This window comes from Folsomia candida, unplaced genomic scaffold (assembly GCF_002217175.1).
Source record: "Folsomia candida strain VU population unplaced genomic scaffold, ASM221717v1 Fcan01_Sc074, whole genome shotgun sequence".
NCBI classification, from domain to species: domain Eukaryota; kingdom Metazoa; phylum Arthropoda; class Collembola; order Entomobryomorpha; family Isotomidae; genus Folsomia; species Folsomia candida.
The window spans coordinates 64,429-86,267 of NW_019091266.1; the positions used below are offsets into that span (position 1 = coordinate 64,429).

Genomic DNA, 21,839 nt, shown 5'->3' on the forward strand with positions numbered 1-21,839 from the left:
TGTCAATACAAATTCTATAAAAATTAGGGCAAATACTTGATGTGGCCGACCTAAAATTATTATTTCATATATATGTTGATATATTTCATCTGTGTCTGAATTATTTTATTTCAATTATAGAAGTAGGAAGAAAACCTTGCATCCTAGATTTTATAACCAATTGGTAAAATAGGTAAAATAGGTGTAAAAGTGACATGGTAACTGAAGGATAAATCAAGTGGCAGATTTTGTCAATACAGACGCTTTGTTTAAGGAGTGGAAAGTAAAAAAAAACTGTATACTTCTTCCAGCTCATCGTTGTATTATAAAACTGCCCGAAAAAAACATAATATACTATTAATTCTTTACACATTGGAGAAGCGGCTGACAAAACTGTTATGCAAATCAGGAATTTTGTCGAATTAAAATTAAAGAATGACCAAATAACAAAATTTTGCTTTTATTTTCAATTAAATCACTAATTTTCTCAGATATTGAATGCGGGTTTGTCACTTAGGCTTTTGGTACGTCCTGTATGAAATACGCCGTAGGTAGGAGTGTTGGATCCAACAAAACGGTGAGAAGTTGGTTTCCGTAGAGACAATTGATGAGAGAACCTCCGACGTTATTAGTTATCAGACCCAGCGCACCGTTAACTTGCCACATGTTATAGCACCCCGGGATGGACAGGGAGCCATTCATAACGGCCCAGGAATTTTCTCCAAATGCGCCAAGAGCTTGCATAGATTGGTTTACAGGGGGATGAATCGGGCCTGGAAGTTCGGACAGGTTAACCCATTCACCAACGTCGTAGTCGAGTTCATTATTTTGGAAAGTGATGTTGGCCTTGGCATCGAGGGGACCGGTGTCGATGGATTGATCCACGATGGAGATGGGTGGAAGGGTAACGGGTGCGGTTGGAAGGAGGCCTAAATAAAAGAGAGTAGATGATTGTTGAGAAAAATAAGTTTTTGGAAATTATAATTCTAGGGTTTTTAAACTTGTAAAAATAATGAGGGCAAACTAAACATGTTTCTAAATACACAAATAAGGTTTTAAACTGTTGGGTAATTTCAGTCTTAACCTTCAGATTTTTTTCGGAGGCATGATATTGAATTGTGTAATAATGGAAATTTACCGGCAGACGTAAGAGTAACCAGCAAGAGGACCAGCAATGTCTTAGCCATGATGATGGTTTCAACTTTCAGAATAAACCTAATGTTCTGGCTTTTATATTGTGCTGACAGGTTTGATTTTCTATCAACTTTTAATATGATTCAGATAAAAGTATGAGAGGCTGGATTTTAATGAAAATAGGGACAAAAGCGGCACATGTTTACAATGAGGGACGACCTATCATTCAAATGATTGTCCTGAACAAATTTTATAGCTCAAGAGATATACGTACATACAATCGTAATATCGACTTAACCTTGAATTTTGAATCATATGGATATTGAATTGACATTCGGATAACCAGTTTGGAAAAAATCCTTGAATTAATGCGACACCGGATTCTACTTTGCAATGAAGTTATTGCAGTCTCCAGTAGCTGATTAAAATGTATAATGTATTCAATCCAGTTTCACATAATAGAATCGTATCGTCGTCAGTGTTCAAATATGTACCAAGTGTGCTACAAAGTTTCCGCAATTAGCTTTCGAGGTAAGCAACTTTTGAACCGTTGATAAAATTACCCCTATTTTTTCACCATTTATAGATGACATATATATCTATATGATATAGATATAGACTATATCTATCCGTCTTCTGTATGTCAAGTTATTCTGCAGCAATTTTAGGCATAATTTTATGAGTTTGGCTGTTTCCTAAACCTTGATCTGAATAAGGACTATAAAACCACGTCCAAATTCCGAGAGAAGATACAGACCAGGAAAGGCAGATTGGTGCCAAATCTGGAGAGATTTGTTGTTCCCACTTGACCTCGACTTCTCTCTCCCTCTGGCCATGAGGTTGGGTTTCTTACTTGATAATTGCTAAGTAATCTAGGCGGAATTAATGCGGAATTAAAACAAAATGTCTTACGTAAAGATACTTAATTCATCATGATGAATTAATTAATTATTGCTCTCGTTTCTTCTTGTGCCAATATCTTGTTTCATATTAAAATTTTTAGCTAGGGATCAGGATGAATTAATAAAATCAAATGTTGCATTCATTCATTTACGCGTATGAATTAATTCAAGACGTATTTGTTTCACCATTCATGTATCTATGTATATGCAACTGTCCAATACTTGTGTTGATACCTACCAGTGTACTCCCAAGCAAAAAAGCAGAGCATTTTGCTTTTTGCTGTTTTGCTGGACACAGCAGGTTTCGTAATTATAACCCCTCTTTCCCCGAACGAATATGTGTATCTTAAACATAGATTTGATCCATAGTCTGTATTCATAGTAAATAAAATAAATCAGTACCACCTCAACTTTATGATTACACTTTTTATCACGAAGAAACTGATCCTTTTTTTGAAATTTGCACACATCAACAAACCAGAACACCAATTAAAAAACATTTCTTGAAGACGGCTCATGCAAAGATTTACACATAAACAATACAGATTTGTAAAGTCATTTCATAAAACATACGTATGTAGCATTACACAAAAAGAGGATTTTTTGTAGACTACACACAACCCATCACAATACATCTACCATCATAATGGAAAGAATAACGCTATTATTCGCTTTGAATTTGGCTTCGGAAATTTGATAAAGCTCTAACTTTATCACCATCTGTCTCGCTCTCGCTCTCTCTCCATCTGGATCACAGCATCAAGCACAAGAATAGGAACAAACTACACACACACATTCATACATACTCTCAATTAACATCATCATCCATTTATTATTATCCTAATTGCATTGGCCAACTAAATTAATTTAAATAATAATATCAAATTTGCTCGTCGTATTCCTTCTCCTATCCTTCAGACAAAGAAATTGACCCCATTTTCATCCTTAGCGACCAAATTACACTAGGAAAACTTACCCAGCTCACCAACCTTGACCCCAAAGACACAATTTGACCCAGACTGACTAGGTCACATAGTGCCTCGGGTATTCCAACCACACATAATATAAAGATAAGTTCTTAAGTGTTTTTAGCCCACATTATTGTATGGAACGGAAAAATATGTATGTAAAAAGTAGGTATGTATCACTTTTAAATTCCATGCAAAAATGAAAGTTAAAAACACTTTTTCTAAAAAATTTGAAATTTTATATAACACAAGTCGTGTGCTTGCTCCGCTGAGCAAAAGAATTTGATATTGCAGAAAACTATTTATTTTTTTACAATATCAAATCAAAATTATTATGATACGAAGATATATATACGAAGATATTATACGAGATACGAAGGTCAATTTTTTTTTCACCAACGAAACTCGGATTGAATTACACGGTCAGGTCCACTCTCCAAATGCAAGATACATGACAGAAGAATGGAAAGGTGTTTCTGCATTTTTTAGAGCAAAACATGACTTGAAAATCATGGTGGCAGGTTGGTTTTTTGCCGGTGGCGTCTCGCAATTACACTGCATTCCCTTAGGTCAACCTGTTCCTGCAAACTATTATCACTAAATATGTACCGACATTCTTGGAGGTCATGAACACCTCAATCTTTTCCAGTCGGACAAATATCGTTTTTCAACAAAATGGTGCTACAGCCCACACGGCAAAGTCGGCAACCAAGATGTTGGAAGAGAAAGTTACAACAATGTGGGGAAAAGAGGTGTGGCCTGGAAATTCTTCGGACTGGACTTTAATCGAGAATATATGGTCCATACTAAAAGAATCAGCCAATTGTGACCCTTTACCAACAACAATCCCTGAATTACAGGCCCGATTCGAAGAAAAATGGAATTCACTTCCGGTTTTCCGTTTACAAAACCGGGCTCAGGGCTTCAAGACAAGGGTGGGTCAGATGAGGAACAACCGCAGTGGACACACTACTTACTAAGGTACTTGTGAAAAAAAAAATTGAATTTAATATCACTAAGCAATCCACTTTTAGAAGGTCGTAAAATTGATGCCATTATTTTCCGCGTATTAAATGGACACAGTGTATACGCACTTAACCTTACCTTGGATCTGATCATTCTCCACACTTTAGAATATGGTAAGGTTTAAAAGAGCAGGTAGAATGTTGGATCAGTGTAATATTCTACCGTGCAGCTCATCCATGTCCAACCATCCCATCATCAACCATGGTCACATCTTAAGACGTAGCGAATCCAATAATCCACATTCAATTGGTTTCCCATGACATTTCTTTCTGATCTCGGTACTTTAACATGCTGAAGACTAGATTCATGTTGAGTTGGTTTAGGTATAAAACGGCGACACACAATGACAAGAAGATGAGCCACACTTTACTTCACATAAGCTTACCTGTGATTAAGGGCAGTTCGTAAATTATGTAAGGCAAAAATAGCCAAAATTTTGACCCCGTTACCCCTGGCAATGCAAAAACATGACCATCTATAAAATTGGCTTATGGGGTGGGGGGGTTACGTAATGCAAAATGTCACGTTACGTCATTTATGCACAGCTACTAAATGTTTTGTCAATGTTTTTGATTATTTTTCGGCCCATTATTACCATGTTTTTCCCCAAGATTGAGTAACGTGTTACATTTTGTACCATTTCCTCGGCCCGGTAGCCCCAAACAGATAGTGAACACTTAACAAAAAATAGCATCACTAATCTTTTCCTCATCACTTTTCCTCTATAATAAAACGAAATTCCAACTTGGTTACTGTGTCAGTCTGTGCGTAGCCAACATTGAGGAAGGACAGGAACGGTGGTTAGCTTGTGGGGACGAGAATTTCTGATCTTGTAGTCACAATTGGAATGGAAAATCACACCGCCCTTAATTCCAGCTTTATTATAAATTCACGTGGTGGATATGGGGGTGGCTGGGTAAGTTGAAAAAGGTTTAATAGGTATGGACAAAAGTGTCAGCATTGTAAGTCTAATAAACAAAAATTTCAGGGTGGTTGGGGTCATCCTGTGCATTATTACCATAGCCACGACGAAGGGGGAATGGGAGGTTACGGCTTCTTTGGTCTGCTAGGCCTAGGTGCGCTCGCCTTGTTGGCTATTCTCTTCATACCACGACCGGTAAGGTGGACGAATTCTGTAAAGAAAGCGGTCAAAGTAAGGCAGACGGAGTCAATTGTCGCCAGTCATTGTGGTCCCCAGCCCAAAGTCCATTTGCTAACGTTATTCCTTTTTGAAGTAAAGGAAGTATTTAAAGGATACTAAGTGAACAAACTTTGTTCACTTAATGTCCTTGTGACCTTGCTTACAGGTCACAGAGGTCAAACTAAAAAAAATTTAAATACATTTAAATACATACTTGAAATCGTATAAAGTTTCCAAACATGTTTCATTTCAAAAATCGGTCAAGAATTGAAAATGAAATCCCATTTAAAATTCAATGTCTGTAAGCATTGAGCAGTCGGCCACGTAGCCTTTTTGAAAAAAATAAAGAAAATCCTACGATAGACTTATAGGAATTGCACGTACACTTTTTGTTGTGTGCACTTACGTGTTTTTAAAATTAAGAACCGACTGCACTTAAGTCTTTTCATAATTATAGTTCTACGACGATATGGTGAAAATTTTAAGTCGATTGGATTAGGCGTTTTTGATTTATCGTGTTCACAGACAGACGGACGGACGGACATGACATTACATATGTAATGTTACTTATCTATATACTTAAATATAAACTTATATGGAACAGAACCTTACTTATAAACTTATCTATATAGAAGTCCGGACTTGAGCTAAAAAATCCACTTGTTAACATAACTCAGTATGGGCAAAATTCCAAAATTTGGGAAGAAAATACAAAAAAATATTAATGAAACGTAACAATTTAGTTTTCCTCCCAAATTTTGGATTTTTGCCCATACTGAGCTATATTAGCAAGTGAATTTTTTTCATATCAATAAACTAACCTTTAAAAACGATTGCTTATGTAGGTGAGTCAGTGGTGTGCGATTACGTAAAAGAATAAAATAAAACCCCACAACTGAAAAAGCGTCCCTACTCAACAACACATGCTCAGTGAGCACCTTCGTGTCGCCAATTATTTAATTTCTCAACCATTTTCGTTTTACAAAGTTGCAGAATATTAAGACATTTTGTTTTTTGAATATGTATGCACAGGGCGGTGATGTTGAGTAGGGACGCTTTCTATGTAAGTAGGGATGATGGGATTTTAGTTTATTCTTTTAATCGCACACCACTGACTCACCTAAGCAATCCTTTTTAAAGGTTAGTTTATTTTAATCTTTTAATTGGGTTAATTCCTTTAATCCGGCCATACTGAAATATATAATTCGCCGTCATTATGTCATTAATTTTCCAAACCCTGGTGAATACTTACTTTGGAGTTTAGTTTGGTAACTCTTTCCTCACCTAAGAAAAAGAGGAATTTTCTATGTTAAGAAGTGGATTTGTGGACAGTGGGAGGCAACAATTGGCAGAGTCTGCTTTACTCTAGCCAAGAAAGCATTAATGGGTGGTCTCATTATTCAATATATTTATTTTTGATACAGGTTCCAGGAAGGCGAATGAATATTAGATATGACCAAATTCCCGCCTTGGACGAACTACCTGGGAAGTTAAACCATATTTTTGGCAAAAATATTCAGTGATTACCTATTTATATTTAGTCGGGGTTGAACTCATTTAAATTTTTCCAGCTGTCAATATAAAAATTAAAAGTTATATCAGGACTTTAAAATTATACCGATTTTTTCATAGTTGAATAAATGACTACTGTAAGAAAAGTACAGTCTTATTTATGTCGGGTCTTAAATCATCTGTACTTGTAACTTTTTACGGCTACCAAACAAAAAATAAAACCACCAACGAAAAATATTTCTTATGGAAGCTGAAAAGTGAGCTTTTGGGGAATTCTGACCTTTTCGAACTTTTTCAACAACAGGACCGGCGACTGACCACAATCTTTTCAAACTAATAGCATGCAAAAGTTCAAATTGTTATATCGAGCGAGATATGGGAGATAGGGCAGCATTTAGTTTACTCAATTCTGTCACCTAGTGTATGTCGATAGACATATGCAAGCAGTATTTGATTTATTTACATAAATAAAATAACGACGGGTCTTGATTCAGTGTGCCAATTTACTTTAAACCGACTTGCGAATGTTTCCTCCCTATGTCAAATAAAAATAAATAAACTTCTCAGATTCATGATTTCAAAATGTGAAACCAATGGTGGTTTCCAGTCACAAAGAATAACAAAGATTGTCCTTTAGCATTCATTCCATGCCAAGATGTGTAAAGATTTATTAAAAATCAAATAAGTTAATTTTATATTTTCAATCTTTACTGGTGAATACAATTTGAGACATTTCAAACCTTAAGGATTCTCATCTTTATTTCCAGCTTTTGATTGGCCAAGATCAATGTACCAAATATCATTGTGACCTTCAGCTTTGACCTTCTTCCCTGATGATCCGTCAAGTGTTTCCCCACCAAAGATGTAGATCCGATCTAATTTTTCGACATAAACGGACGAGCCTCCACGAAAAATTTGTGTTTGATTTATCATGAAATTTTGCACGGGGAGGAAGACGGGTCTGTTCTCTTCCGGGATATACCTGAGCAGACCATTAGAGGGGAACAGTGGGTTGGTATGATCTCGTCCCTCGATCAGATAAAAATCAGAACCCACCTTTACCACGCCTGGCGGTGAGTGTAGCACGGGCAGGCTGCGAGTCCCGGTATAGGAGAGGTCAAAGGTTCTCAGGTCGATAAATGTGATTTGCTGGTATTGCGGGGTTCCTGGTCCAGTAGGGTTAGGGTAGAAGGCGTACGCTCTGTTCCAGTGGGATATGATGGACGCCCCCTAGAAAGAACGGGCGATCGGATATCCCCTGCACACTTGAAGGGTTTCCATATCGAAACAGGATGCGTAAGGGTGAGACCCCCGGAGGAAATAGAGCCTGTTTGACGTGTCATTGTACTTGGCAGGGGTGGCGTGATCCACACTGGTGTAATCATCCAGGGCAGCGATTGGGGTAAGGGTGTAAAGTTTAGGGTCGAAGATGTGGGCCGTTCTGTTTTTAAAGAGGAAGACGTTCCCGGAAGTGTCAATGTTTACGGAACCGGCGTGGATTGAGGGCTCCGTGGAGGTAAGGAGGGTCAGGGTGTCGTCGGCAATTGAGTATCGGTAAATGTTGCTGCTGGGTGTGTCCGACTCTCCACCGAAAATGTAGATCGAGTCGAGATTGTCGTATAGGGTAATGGCGTCGACGAGACGGTGTGGAAAGACGGATGAGGATTTTTGAAGGGTCAGGGTTTCCGTTGAATGGGTGGGGTAGATAGCAAAATAGGAAAGGAATATTGTAACGATACATTGAGTATTTCGGGACATAATGAATTACTACTGGGTACAGATGGGGGGCTTTGTGAGGAGTAAAACGTTGTGGAGATTTGGAGTGGTACAAGTTACTGAGGTGAGTGGTGGTGTGACTTTTGTTGATTAAGTTATTGGTTACAGATAGGATCGAGTACAATGGAGATACTTTTTGTATCAGATAAGGTTGGTTCCTGGCAGATTCGGGGTACTCAAATAACCACTTGCATAATTGGGTTAAGTCACATAGCATCGTTATTGGGCTAATATTTTAACGCGGACACGTCGGTTTTCTTGCATTTGTCTGGTTGAAAGTATTACCCATTAAATATATTAGGCGATAACTCACCCAGACCCCGTGTATTAAGGGGTTATAACATAGTTCAGTTAATTTCTGCGGGGCATTTGTAGATTTGTTTAAATATCTATAGTTGGCCGTGAATAATTTATTACAATTCGATGGTTAACTTAATGGCACTACATATAAGAACATTCAAATCGTGAAATCGACTAAACTTTACCCAACTATTCTACATAAATTCTACTTGAGTTCCCCGAAAGTGTAGTTAATTGCTAATATCTGAACCACTTTAAATGAACAAGTATGTTTGGGTGTGCATGTTAATAAAATTATGTAAAGCGGAATGATAATGATATACAGTGTCGGACAGATGTCTACGTCCACATAGTCGCGTCAATTTCATTTTCAAATTGTCACTGAACTACTGAACCAATTTTCATCATTGATATATCAAATTCTCACAAATTTAACGTAATTTCATAGCACATTATTAGTTTTCCGCTAAAAAATTTATTTTAGGCCAGAGATTATTTTAATTCAAAATGAAAACAATTGGATGGACAAAAGTCAACGTCCAGTCAGAGAAAACATACAAAAAAAACTGTAATTTATAAGGAATGTTATAACAATTAATTTTTAATATTTGGTTGGGCCTCCGTTCGCTTTAAGGACGGATTCAAGGCGTCGAGTCATAGAGTTTACCAAATTCTTGGTCACATCTTCAGAAATGGTTTCCCAAACTTCAAGAATTCTGGATTTTAGGCCCGGAATTCCTGAAAAAGATTGTTTTCTTATTTCTCTTTCAATGTGGTCCCACAGATGCTCAATGGGATTCAAGTCTGGAGATTGGGGAGGCCATTCTAGCTTCGAAATTTTTTTTTCTTGAAGTATTCCATGGTGGACTTGGCAGAGTGTTTCGGATCGTTGTCTTGTTGGAAGACAAATCGTCGTCCAAGTCCAAGTTTTTGAACAGATTCCTGGATATTACGGTCAAGTATTCCCTGGTACTTGTATTGGTCCATAATTCCGTCAACAAATTCCATTTTTCCTGCCCCACTTGAAGCCATGCATCCCCACACCATTACCGACCCGCCGCCGTGCTTAACTGTGGGGTTGAGATTTTTTGGATTCAATGCTTCTTTTGGATATCTCCACACTCTACGACGCCCATCTGACCCAAAGACATTGAACTTTGACTCGTCAGTCCATAAAATACTGTCCCAGAATGTTTGTGGCTTGGAAATGTGGTCTCTGGCAAACTTCACTCGTTTGGTTGCATTCCTCGGTACAATAAGAGGCTTCCGGACTGCTCTGTGGGATTTCAAATTTCCCTTATTCAGTGTTCTTTGGATGGTCATAGGACTAACCTGTTTGCCGAACATCTCCTTGATCTCGGTAGATAGCTTTGGAGCACTAAGTGAGGGTGTAACGCTGACTTTGTTGAGCACGTGGCGTACTTCTCGGTGAGCCAAAATCGGTTTTCGACCACTTCTGACCTTGTTTTGGACTGAACCATTAGCTCTAAAGTTCTTAATGATTGTCTGGATGGTTGTCCTTGCTAATTTATACTTGGTCCCTATTTGTCTCTGCGACAGCCCCCCTTTTTGTCCACCCTTCCAGTCCTGAATGACAAGATCTCGAATAGCGATAGGAATTTCCTTGCGTGTCGACGCCATCATATTTTTCTGGAAGAAAATTATTTAAAAATTAATGCGGCATATGTTATTGATAGATTTATTAAGTTACCTGATTTTATAAATTGGAGAGATTTTTGTTGTTGACAATTAAAGTGAAGTGGACGTAGACTTTTGTCCGCTCAAATTTCATCCTCTCTCGCTCTGCACTATGATTCTCAGTTTTCCCAGAATTTTCAGAAATAACTCATATGTTTTATGAAATTACGTTAAATTTGTGAGAATTTGATATATCAATGATGAAAATTGGTTCAGTAGTTCAGTGACAATTTGAAAATGAAATTGACGCGACTATGTGGACGTAGACATCTGTCCGACACTGTATAATGATAAAGCTGAACTAACTTTACAACAAACACCCAATTATTGTGGCGTTACAGATGTAATATTTGAGTAAATAATATTTATTTCTGCTAAAATGAGGGTGTAATCACCCCTAGCTTATCTGCGAATAATTTGCACTAACAAATAATCCTTATTGTGATTCATATACATGAATCGTACATACTTCACAGTAAGCTACATAGCTAGGTTAGCTAGGTGGAGTAAAATTTATGTAACTATCTTTAGGCATTAATTTCGAGCGAAATCAAGTAATTCAAACTAACAAGTTCTCAGTGTTAACTGTCTATTTTAGGGTTGTACACAGTTGTGCACACTTTTGTGTTTAACTTGAAAATTATCCTAAAAGTAAAAACATAACGCGCTTGAGAAGCCTTCATATTGTTCAACAATAATTGTTGAATAACCGCTCAATAACAGCGCGGTATTGTCATATAGTTATTTATGTATACCACTCGATACTAAATCAATGCCATACATATATACATACCTGGGTATGCATATGATATTTCAAGTGTAATTCACAAACTACGGTTGTGTGTGCATACAAACAGTGTGGAGTCGTAATCTTATTTAGTTTAACTATCTATGTAATTAAATATGTCTAATAATGAGGAACCAGTTAGGTTGTAGTGAATTGTTGCGTGAAACTTTGTATATATTCACAAGAGTAGGGCATATATGGAAAACGTGTATATTTTTGCATTCTTATGATTTAGTGGTAATAATGAAATAAAATATGTAACTAAACCGACATCAACTTGGCAAAAGTGTAATTTATTTAGATATTAAAGAATTGTCAGGCAGCAAACAGAATTGGTGGAAGTACTGCATTCCACGCTGGTTATGGGGAGACCTGGGAAGCATCTGAGGATGCTGGTCGTGCAATATCCCCTAAGGCCGATAACATTACATCTCCCAGCTCCTGCGTAACAAATGAGGAATTTGAAAAGAATACTGTGATATAAATAGTGCACGAATACGCACGTGCATGTGTTTAACTAGGTCGGAAAAATATAAGAAAGCGGGTTATTTGACTCGAAATAATTTTTGGATAAGACTGTCACCACCTAAGATACATATTATAGATACGGCAGTATTATCATAGTTGTGATAATTAGCAACGCTTTGGTGAAAAAAATATCAGCGATGGAGGAAATGTTTTGCTTACTGGATGTTGGTGAATGAAACCCACGATTGAGTGATACAGTACCTAAACATAATTAACGGAGTTAATGTTGTCACCAAGTTGTAGGCGTACAAACTACTAAGGATAAGAGGTGCAGTTTTTTAGCAAATTCGCTATCACTGTTATAATACATATTTAATATAGTTAGTGCTATATGACAACAAATTTATGGTGGATTTTTTTAAATTAGACCTTTTTTAAATACTTTTCTCAGAATTCATTAAACATCTTGTTTGTGGTGTGGTCGTGTTGTTATAAGCCGGAAATTTTGAAATCTTCTCCGTCGCCTAAGGTTTAAGAACCGTTTAAGACTGAAATCCTTCAAAAACAGACGGAGTAAGTGTAATTTGAATTTTCAATGCGTTCAAAAAAGGGTTTACTTTTTAAAAGTGTACCATAGTACCGTGGTAAAAGTCTATGTATGTATACATACGCTTGGGACTCCTCGAACCATACGAGTGGCTAGATTATTTTAAAGTTTTTGCAGATGCTTAAAACCTTACTTTCATAACCGTATGGGATAGGATCGTATGGGGGAAGGGGTGGGTTGGCTAGTAGATTACCCACGGGGTATTCTGGGTATGGATTCCATTGTGGCTGAAACGGTTTAGCAGGAGGTGGTGCGCTAGAATAAAGTATTAGCTAAATAAATAAGTAATAAAATTAAAATTAAATGAATAATCGGAAACGTTTATAGAAAAATCAGTAGTGCTATCAATAGAAGAAATAATAACCGGCAGTAAATAATTAGAGTAATTGTGCTTTGAATAATTAGAACTTCAGGGTATGACTTGATTTCCGATTTTGACCCGAATGTTTAGAATGATATGAATTATATATATACTTAACTACATCGAATAAGAAAATGAATCTACAGATTTTCTAGTTTTAGAACTAAAGTTGAAAGGATCCGAAGTTTAAGTAAATAAGGTATGATCGGAAGCAAGTGGTTGCGGGATAAATGACTAGGTTATTGCGCAATTAGTTGAGCCATGTGATTTTCTTTATTTTTTTGTGATAGCCAAATTCAATAGCTAAAAGATAGTATATAACAATTTTTTTGAAAATGGCTCAGAAGCAAATTAACAGGGCTGAATGTGGAGAACTCGCAAATCGAGTTTTGAAATACTACAAAACCGTCGCCGGATTCGACTCAAAGAAGACGTGACAACATTTCAAACAGGAAGTGAGATGCAAAGCAACAATCCACCGATATATTTCGAAGTACAAGGATTTAGAAAAAGTGGATTTTAAAAAGAATCCAGGACGACTCCCCACCGTAGTCACCCCTCAAACATTGAAGACCATAAAAAAAACTCTTTACCTCCAACCCATCCACTCCCACCCGTGTCGCTGCTCGGAAGTTAAAAATTTAGAATAGCTGGTTGGCAAAAGTTAAACTCCACAAGTTGGGGATTAGAGCTAGGGTAGAACAAACTGCACCAAAATATGTGAAAGATCAAGAACATCGAGTCCAAAAAGGCTGCCAAAAAATTTATCGGAAAATGTCATCAAAAATTCTCATCAATGTTGACGAGACGTACGTCCATCTCGACCCTGCAGAGACACCAGGAAAGAAATTTTATCATTCCTCCAACCCTAAAGATATTGCCTTCAATCAAAAAGTTAAGCGCAAAGGCCAGTTCTCCAAGAAAATCCTTGTTTGGCAAGCAATGGACAGTTTGGGTAACGTTTGGCAACCGCGCTTTGCGAAGGGCACCATAAATTCAAATATTTACAAAAATGATATTTCGAAGAACCCAGTTCTTCCTTGTATTAATAAGCTTCATAAAAAAATGAAATTTTATTTTGGCATGACTTGGCCACATCCCACTACGCCAAGGTTTGCATATCATATTTGCAAGCTGAAGGCATCGATTTTGTCCCCAAGAAAGATAACCCTCCAAATTTACCTCAATGCCGGCCAATTGAAAAATTTTGGGCTCTATGCCAAAGGAGATACTCTAGCCTTCGTGCCCAGCCCATAGACGACGACAATTTCAAACGGCATTGGCAAAAAATCAGCAAGGAGATTGCTGAAGAGAGTGGAAAATCACTCGTTTCGAGGTTACGATGGAAAATTGGATCAGTGGCCAGGAAGGGGTGAAGCAAGACCTCCGGACCAAAACCTAGCAGGTTAGGTCCCCACCTACAGTTGTAAATTTTACGGAAATCCAATAACTAGGTCAAATTTTACAGGTCATTTATCCCGCAACCACTTGCTTCCGATCATACTATATTATTTAAGTAAATCAGTACTGCAATCTTAAAGACTGATTCAGTAACATAGGGCTGGATGGTTGCCCAAGCCCAGGGAATTTTGACGTTTATGGCATCAGGTATTGCCCTATGTTCCCAGCACTTAAATTAATGCTCCCATGGGCACAATGTTATAAATAAATAAGGACATAAATGCCGTAGGTATTGATGCCTTCGGCCCTGTGTGGTGATGCTGCTACCAGAAGTTTAAGTTCCAAGGGAAGCAGACTTTTTGTCATTGGTTTCCCCTCAAAAAATTATGTTTCTCCGGGATGTGAACCTGACTGTATGTTCATACTTAAATCCAATCCTAGTTTAGCCGATATTTTCTTACCAATAATGAAAGGCCATCGTTGTTGGCGCGACGTTCTGTTAAAATTTTGAATGGAGGAGTTGCCTTTTATCATCGGAGAGAAACTCGATTCCATCAATAACCGAGTGTGAAGAGAGATAAAATTAATTAAGCAAAACAAATAATAGTATAGTAACACCGTCGATTGAAGACCGATGAAATATTTCACACATTTTTATATCTCAGCAATAAAATATAGGAACTTCTGCGAAATAATTGCTAAGGATGGACTGGTTACGAATAAGAATAACAACGCAGTCACGAAGTAGTGAAAGCTTTGTTAACCAAAAGTTGACATCGTCTGGTTAAATTATTCGCACAAAATAAAAAATATTATGGTCACAACTACATACATATCTAGATGGAAGATTATTATTAATTAATAATTAGTTGATAATTATTAATTTAAATTATTTAAAACACTACTTCATTACTTAATCTACTTCATTTGTCAACCATAATTTTGCATATGAAGATGACGCGATGTACAACTTGACAAATATATATTTGTATGTGTTGGATTATGTACTTTGTCCTTATCCATAAATGGTTTCCCAAAAGAATTGTAACTGAATACGGCAAGAAGTAGGGGCTAAATAAAAACATATCTTGAGTTCCGGTAAAAAATATAAACCTTACCAAGTTCCATATATATTTCTGATTAAATAACAACTTCATGACGATAAGGTCTCAGGTTAAGGTAAACCATACAAGAACAATGTCTACCTGTAGGGGACAATTCCTCCGAGTGTGTTAAATAATTTATTGGGGTGACACCCTTTATATAAAATTTATTAAGATAGAAGCCGCAGAAGGTATAGGAGCATTTGCATGGAGGGATCGTTAATATGTATTAAAGTTATGCCAAGTGTCGAAATTTATTTGAGCTTTTACTCCATTGACCTGTCCGTTATGTAATGGCTGGTATGGTAAGCAAAAATGTAGCTGGTTTTTCAGCACTGTGAGGCAATGGGTGATGGTTTTTTACACCTGAATTTTGTATGTAAACCAATCTGTCCACTTTTCTTGTTTGATATAATTTAATACAAGTTCAATATGTTTGGAAGAGGATAGGCAAGTCTTACTACAGAAAAATTTCAGAAACTACTTTAATTTTTCTAGAAATTATCTAAATCGCATCTTAAATTAGGAATGTGTGCAGGAATTGGTTGCATTTTTTAGAAATACTGAACTCAAAACCGGTGTTCATTATGGGCGAGTAGTTTACTTGCATATACATATGTATGTATATGTGGCGAAGGAAATGAAGGAACAGGATGGTAAAGGTAGGATTAAAATAAATAAAAATGTCAAATAGATTTTTAACCTTTCGAGTTCTAATTATGCACTGCAAAAAATCTGGTGTAAATATTTACACAAGCGATGTACAGGTTGTATCCCTCGGGTGTGAACGATTTCAATATCGTTTATCTCCGGAATGCGCAACAGTACTTGCTCCAAATTTTGAACATTATGGCATGTGGCCCTTGTCGAGCGTTGTGCAAAGACTTAGGTCTCAAGTTTCAAAAATGGCCCCCAGACTTACCCCAGAAGTGAAGGGTGTCAGAAAAACACTTTCCAAACTTAATTATTCGTGTGCAGGTATAATTAAGCACCTCAAAAGCGTAGGAATCGAGGTTTTGAAAAGAGGGATACATATTGTACTGAAAATAAAGCTCTGCAATGAGTGGGGGCATGGGGGAAATATAATTTTAGTTCACACTTTTGTTTTTAAATTCACAATTTTTATTTTTTAATACCAGTATTTAAAATTAAAGAATAATAATTAAATAGCAAATTCAGCAGCTATATACATACATATGGATGAAATGAGACCTGCAAAATGCAAATACAGACGCTATAATGAATCTGAACAAGTTAACCTCAGCAGCAAATATTAATTTAATGATGCATAATGAAAATGAGCAACTCCAGCGAGATAAATAATTAAATGACAAATAACTATATATTTACGAGGCAGACCTGGTCTTTAAAGCTTCAAAAATGAACCGACAAGTTTTAAGTCTTGCGAAGGAGGCGTCAGGGCTTATTGTTCTTAATTCTACCATCCCAAAACTACCTGATAATATACAAAGAGTAGCTAGCTGTCTATTTCGCAATTAAGTCTGAATAGTTTATTTCCTGCCCATGTTATCATTGTAGTACGTTACGTATTAGCGTAATAGCGTGGATAGCTTATAGCAAAACCCGTCAGTCAGATATTTATATCAAATGCGTTAAATTGAAGTGTAGTCATTATCATCCAGTGAAAGCAGATTGCAGATGAAATGTAACACCTTATACATTTGATTAAAAGAAGAAACTATATATTTACAGATTCTACTCCATTTTAAAAAAAAGCACACAAACTAATTGGAATTAGAATATGAACAAGTGCAATTGCTTATGGGAAGTTTACTTTGCGTCAACACTGGCGCGGCATGCAGTTTCTGGCAACCACGACGTGTCGTATTTTGACCCGAAAATTTTTGGGTCTTAAAATGATTCCAAAATTCTTTACGTATATTATCATGAATATTAGTGTGCAAAAAAGTTGCTACTAAAAAATATTTGTAAAACGTGGGTTAACGTGAATCACTTACGTAATGGATGGTGCATAATGATATTTCCATAAGGAAAGTTAGCCGCCGCTGTTGGCACCGTCTGCATGATTACCGCCGCCGCCTCAATGTAATGGAAAAGTGGGGAATCCATCAGAAATTGACAAATTGTGTACGGTGGCGGGCTTGAAATGCACATTGTGCAAAATATGCGTCCACGTACACATATACTACACCGTACGCAACCGCCTCAATGTTATATATATATATATCGCTCCAAAAGTCAGAGTTTCTTTTAATATGACACCGAATATCACAATTATGTATTTGTTGACCTATGAACTCATCGCAATGAGGGCAAAAATATTGTCATCGCTTAATTCGTGGCGAAATTTCCTTCAAAATGACACCCCATATGAAAATTGTTTTTTGACCCCATCACCCCGACGACGAGGTCAGAGGTCTAAAATGGCGAAAACTATATATGATTAAGTTGAGGCGTTCTGGGATATACTGCTGACCAGTGTTCCGATCGATTTCGATATATATCGTATCGTATCGTTCGATACGATTTCGATACGAAACGATACGGCTGTCGTATCGTATCGAAACGTTCGATACGATATGAGATGTCGTATCGAATCGACGATTTCGATATGAGCCCCATATCGCATCGTATCGTAATTTTCGATATATATCGAAACTTGAAACTCGTGGTAATAGACAAGGGCTGTGTTCATCATGACCTGATTCATTCTTTTATTCCATGCTGGAAAGCATAAATACACTCCACCAAATGAATTAGTACGTGTCATATGAATTTATAGTGGGGGACCTCAGTCAAGTCTAAAAAATCTCGCCTGCTTCGCCTGGTTAGAAATTTCGCTGGATTAAGCGAGCATCTGACTCAACTCTTTTCGCTTAATAATTCGGCCGAGAATTTGCTTCAGTACAAGATAAAGTGAGACTGTGCGCGAATTTTAAAATTTACCACACGGCCAGATCACAGGCTAAAAACTAAGCGAGACTAACCCCACTCTAGAGTCTCGCTTGTCCAGATTTTTGCTCGCTTAGAAATGGGAGCTCTGATTGGTTGCTCGAGTGACGGTGATGATGCACCTTCGCTAACACTTGCGAAATTTCTAACCAAGCGAAGCAAGCGAGATTTTTTAGAGTTGAGTCAACTCTAAAAAAATCTCGCTCAGTTGACTGAGATCCCCCAGTGTCAAGAATTCTTAAATGAAGAAGCTGAATTTTCATATATGCTATGAAATTAACTTTAATTATGATTAATAATCATAATTAATCATTAATCATTAATTTTAATTATGACGGGGCAGTTTGGTCGCCCCTTCCCCGGCATAGCAACTACATAAGTGGCAGGAGCCACACTCATGAACTCGCGTCGTCATCAACCACGCCGACCTCGACGCCATTATTAAGGAGACATATCTCCATGTCTCCTCAGTAGAGAGGAACCGACCACGAACCGGATCAGACTCATTTTTCCTACCGTCCTTTCTTACTCACAGTCCATTAATAATTTCCAAAATAGTTATTAGTATCTGGTACATAAATAGTAGTCCATAGTTTTGAGACTAAGAAATAAATAGTCGAGTTTACGTGTCAAAAGGACAAGATCTATGTAAGTAGTTCATTTTGTGGTTCGGAAACCAGCCTTGCACAAAAGACAGTAGTTAGTGACATTTCGGGAACATTATTCCTTACGGTGCATAACGTGATTTTGGAATTCCACCCCGTGACCTTCCCCGTGTTACACATCCATCGCCAGGCGCCCCCTCTCCCTGAACTCAGCCCCTGTGGGTAGGTATCGACGTGGTGCTTCCAGGTTGCTGTTCTTCCCGTTCCCGGATTTGGGTCCCGTACACGCATTTGTCGCAGGACTCCTCTCCTCTCATCCTCCCTGCCGCGTTCACATCCGAGGTGCTCCCAAGGCGCCCCCACACCGCGCCGCAAATCCATCCCCCACAATTATTTGGGTTATATCCTACTTTAATACTTGACTTTTACGTTTATCAAGTTGTTCCATTATAACATTAAATAGTTTGAATACTTTCCAACTAATTAATTTCCATTAATTAGCATGAATTTTTCCTATAATTTTCGAAATTTGTGTTCTCATTAATTATATCCTCGTTAATTTTTATCCTCAGGACCGGTGGGACAAGTCGTATTCAAATTTTGAAATTCTCGTGCATTTGCTGTTGAAGAGTCGTTTTTAGACTAAACAATTTCATCTTAATATATCAACTTTTAGCATTCGACTTTTAAAAACGTTATATATCGTATCTTATCGACGATTTTCGATGCGATACGATTTGGAGCCGATATCGTATCGATTAGATACGATACGAAACGAAATGCTGTATCGTATCGAAAAATTTTCAAACTACCGATTCTATACGATACGATATCGATATGAAATGTTGATAGATCGTATCGTTCGGAACACTGTTGCTGACGGACGGACAGACAGACGAACAAAACGATTGGAGCGATATATATATATATATATATAACATTGAGGCGGTTGCGTACGGCGTATTTTATTTATTTATTTATTACAATGAAACACCTCAGTTATCTGGGTCCTTACGTTTCAAGGGTAGTATATGTGTACGTGGACGTATATTACTACAATCTCCTTACATTGGTCAGTCCAACCAACAAGTTTACGGTCAATGGTTTCTCTTTACCGTAAGCTGACGCATGGTGCTGATGACGGCGAGGCCCATCACTGGCCCCTCCATGTGCTGCTTACGGTAAATAGAAACCACTGACCGTAAATTTGTTGGTTGGACTGACCAAGGTAAGGAGATTGTAGTAATATTTTGCACAATGTGCATTTCAAGCCCGCCACCGTACACAATTTGTCAATTTCTGATGGATTCCCCCACTTTTCCATTACATTGAGGCGGCGGCGGTAATCATGCAGACGGTGCCAACAGCGGCGGCTAACTTTCCTTATGGAAATATTATTATGCACTATCCATCACGTAAGTGATTCACGTTAACCCACGTTTTACAAATATTTTTTAGTAGCAACTTTTTTGCACACTAATATTCATGATAATATACGTAAAGAATTTTGGAATCATTTTAAGACCCAAAAATTTTCGGGTCAAAATACGACACGTCGTGGTTGCCAGAAACTGCATGCCGCGCCAGTGTTGACGCAAAGTAAACTTCCCATAAGCTTTAATTATTCTCATCAGTAGTATCCAATCCCTTTAATAGTTTGGCTGCATCCATTATCAAACTTGTTCTTGATCTACGGCTCTTTTGTGATGGTGGCTGGTGTCTGTCGTATGATAAATAACGCAGCACCTATTAAAGTTCAGATTAATGATCAGTTTTTAATTATAACTCTAAAATCGGTGTGCTATTAACAAAAACACGAACTTACAGATGCTATATGTGAACAGCAGCCCACAACACGTGCCCCGCACTTGCAATCACAATAATAAGCTCCAATCTTCGCGATCCCGTCTCCGTTTGTGTATCGAATCCACAGGTCATGTTTTGACGACTTGCTGTACCGTGATTGGAGGCGTGCTCGGACCACGTCTGGGGCATCCTTATGAACATAAGTGACGTAATGCCCGTCCTCATTCATGTGCTGCCTGTTGTAGAGTTCTCCCATCTTAAGTTGATATACACCTAGTGTGACATCCTCAAGTTCCTTCCAAGAGAGCTGGGGAAAATCTGGAGCTGATTCAGGAGATGCCTTGAGCCAAACAGAAGGGGTTAATCTAGACCATCCTTTGTCTGAAATCTCCTGTTGAAACCCGTTGCTCCAATCAGCCCGCTCAGTGACTACCTCTTCAAGGCGTTCATGATGATCCTTATCCTTCATAATTGGGCCATAATACTTATTAAGTATCGCACAAGCAATTCGAATAAATCTGCCAATCTTAGACTTGTACGATCCTGGAACAACTGCCTCGAAGAATCTGAATACGTTTTTCAAACGTCCGTTGACCGCCTCTACTGTCCAACGCACCATTTTCACTTTCCGCGAAGAATTACCTTCAGCTGTAGAAAATTGCTTATGATTTTTCGCCAAGAATTCGAGCATTAACACGATTAAGCCAGATTCTTCCATTGGAGCTTTGCCGTCTCTGAATCCTCGGTCGCTAATAACTCGATCCCTCGGCCTGATAAAAAGTCTTAATGGTGAGTACTTGATCAAATGCTCCATTATTTTGGCGTCGTTATTATCGCCGTCTGCTCCATACATTCCGGCAGCCTCAAGAATGTACCCCGACGGGAGTATGATCATTATGCATTTCTGAAGATTTCGGTGCTTATGCATAGAAAAAGTCTTCATCTGTTCTGCAAAGTCTGTTGGTTTTTGAACGTAGATATATGTTCCGTCAGCAATAAGGAACATGACATCTTCTTCTTTCGCGTCACAAAACAGCTTGTTCACGAGTTTCCTAGAGTGGTCTCGAGTCGCATCGTCTCTTGTCAAATTAGGTTGATTGTAGCCCAGATTATCACTAACAAACTCCTTTTCCAGAGCTTGACATACGCTTTCGATCGCGTCAGAAACGCAGGGCTGCTCTGTCCGGAAAAGAAAGGCGAGAAGACTTTGCGTTAAATTCAACCGTAGGGTCATGAGTAGCATTCCCAAAGCGTTTCTCGGGTGTCTGTCTCATGTGCTGTGCAATTTTAGAGAAAAGGTCATCAAACTGGTCCTTTTTCAGTCCTGTGAG

General features: G+C 37.9%; 1 protein-coding gene and 1 long non-coding RNA gene across 2 annotated transcripts; one reads left to right on the top strand and one right to left on the bottom strand.

Annotated features, from left to right (window-relative positions):
• Positions 1-407: 407 nt before the first annotated feature.
• LOC110862878 lies at positions 408-1,244 on the bottom strand. The gene is made up of 2 exons (XM_022112089.2): positions 1,118-1,244; positions 408-908 (listed from the first exon to the last, which is right to left on the bottom strand). Exons 1-2 carry the CDS (start codon positions 1,164-1,166, stop codon positions 493-495), a joined length of 465 nt encoding a protein of 154 aa, XP_021967781.1. The 5' UTR covers positions 1,167-1,244; the 3' UTR covers positions 408-492.
• Positions 1,245-1,470: 226 nt separating this feature from the next.
• LOC118433708 lies at positions 1,471-2,430 on the top strand. Its single transcript, XR_004833534.1, has 2 exons — positions 1,471-1,644; positions 1,830-2,430. It is a non-coding gene; the product is annotated as an uncharacterized LOC118433708 (long non-coding RNA).
• Positions 2,431-21,839: the final 19,409 nt, after the last annotated feature.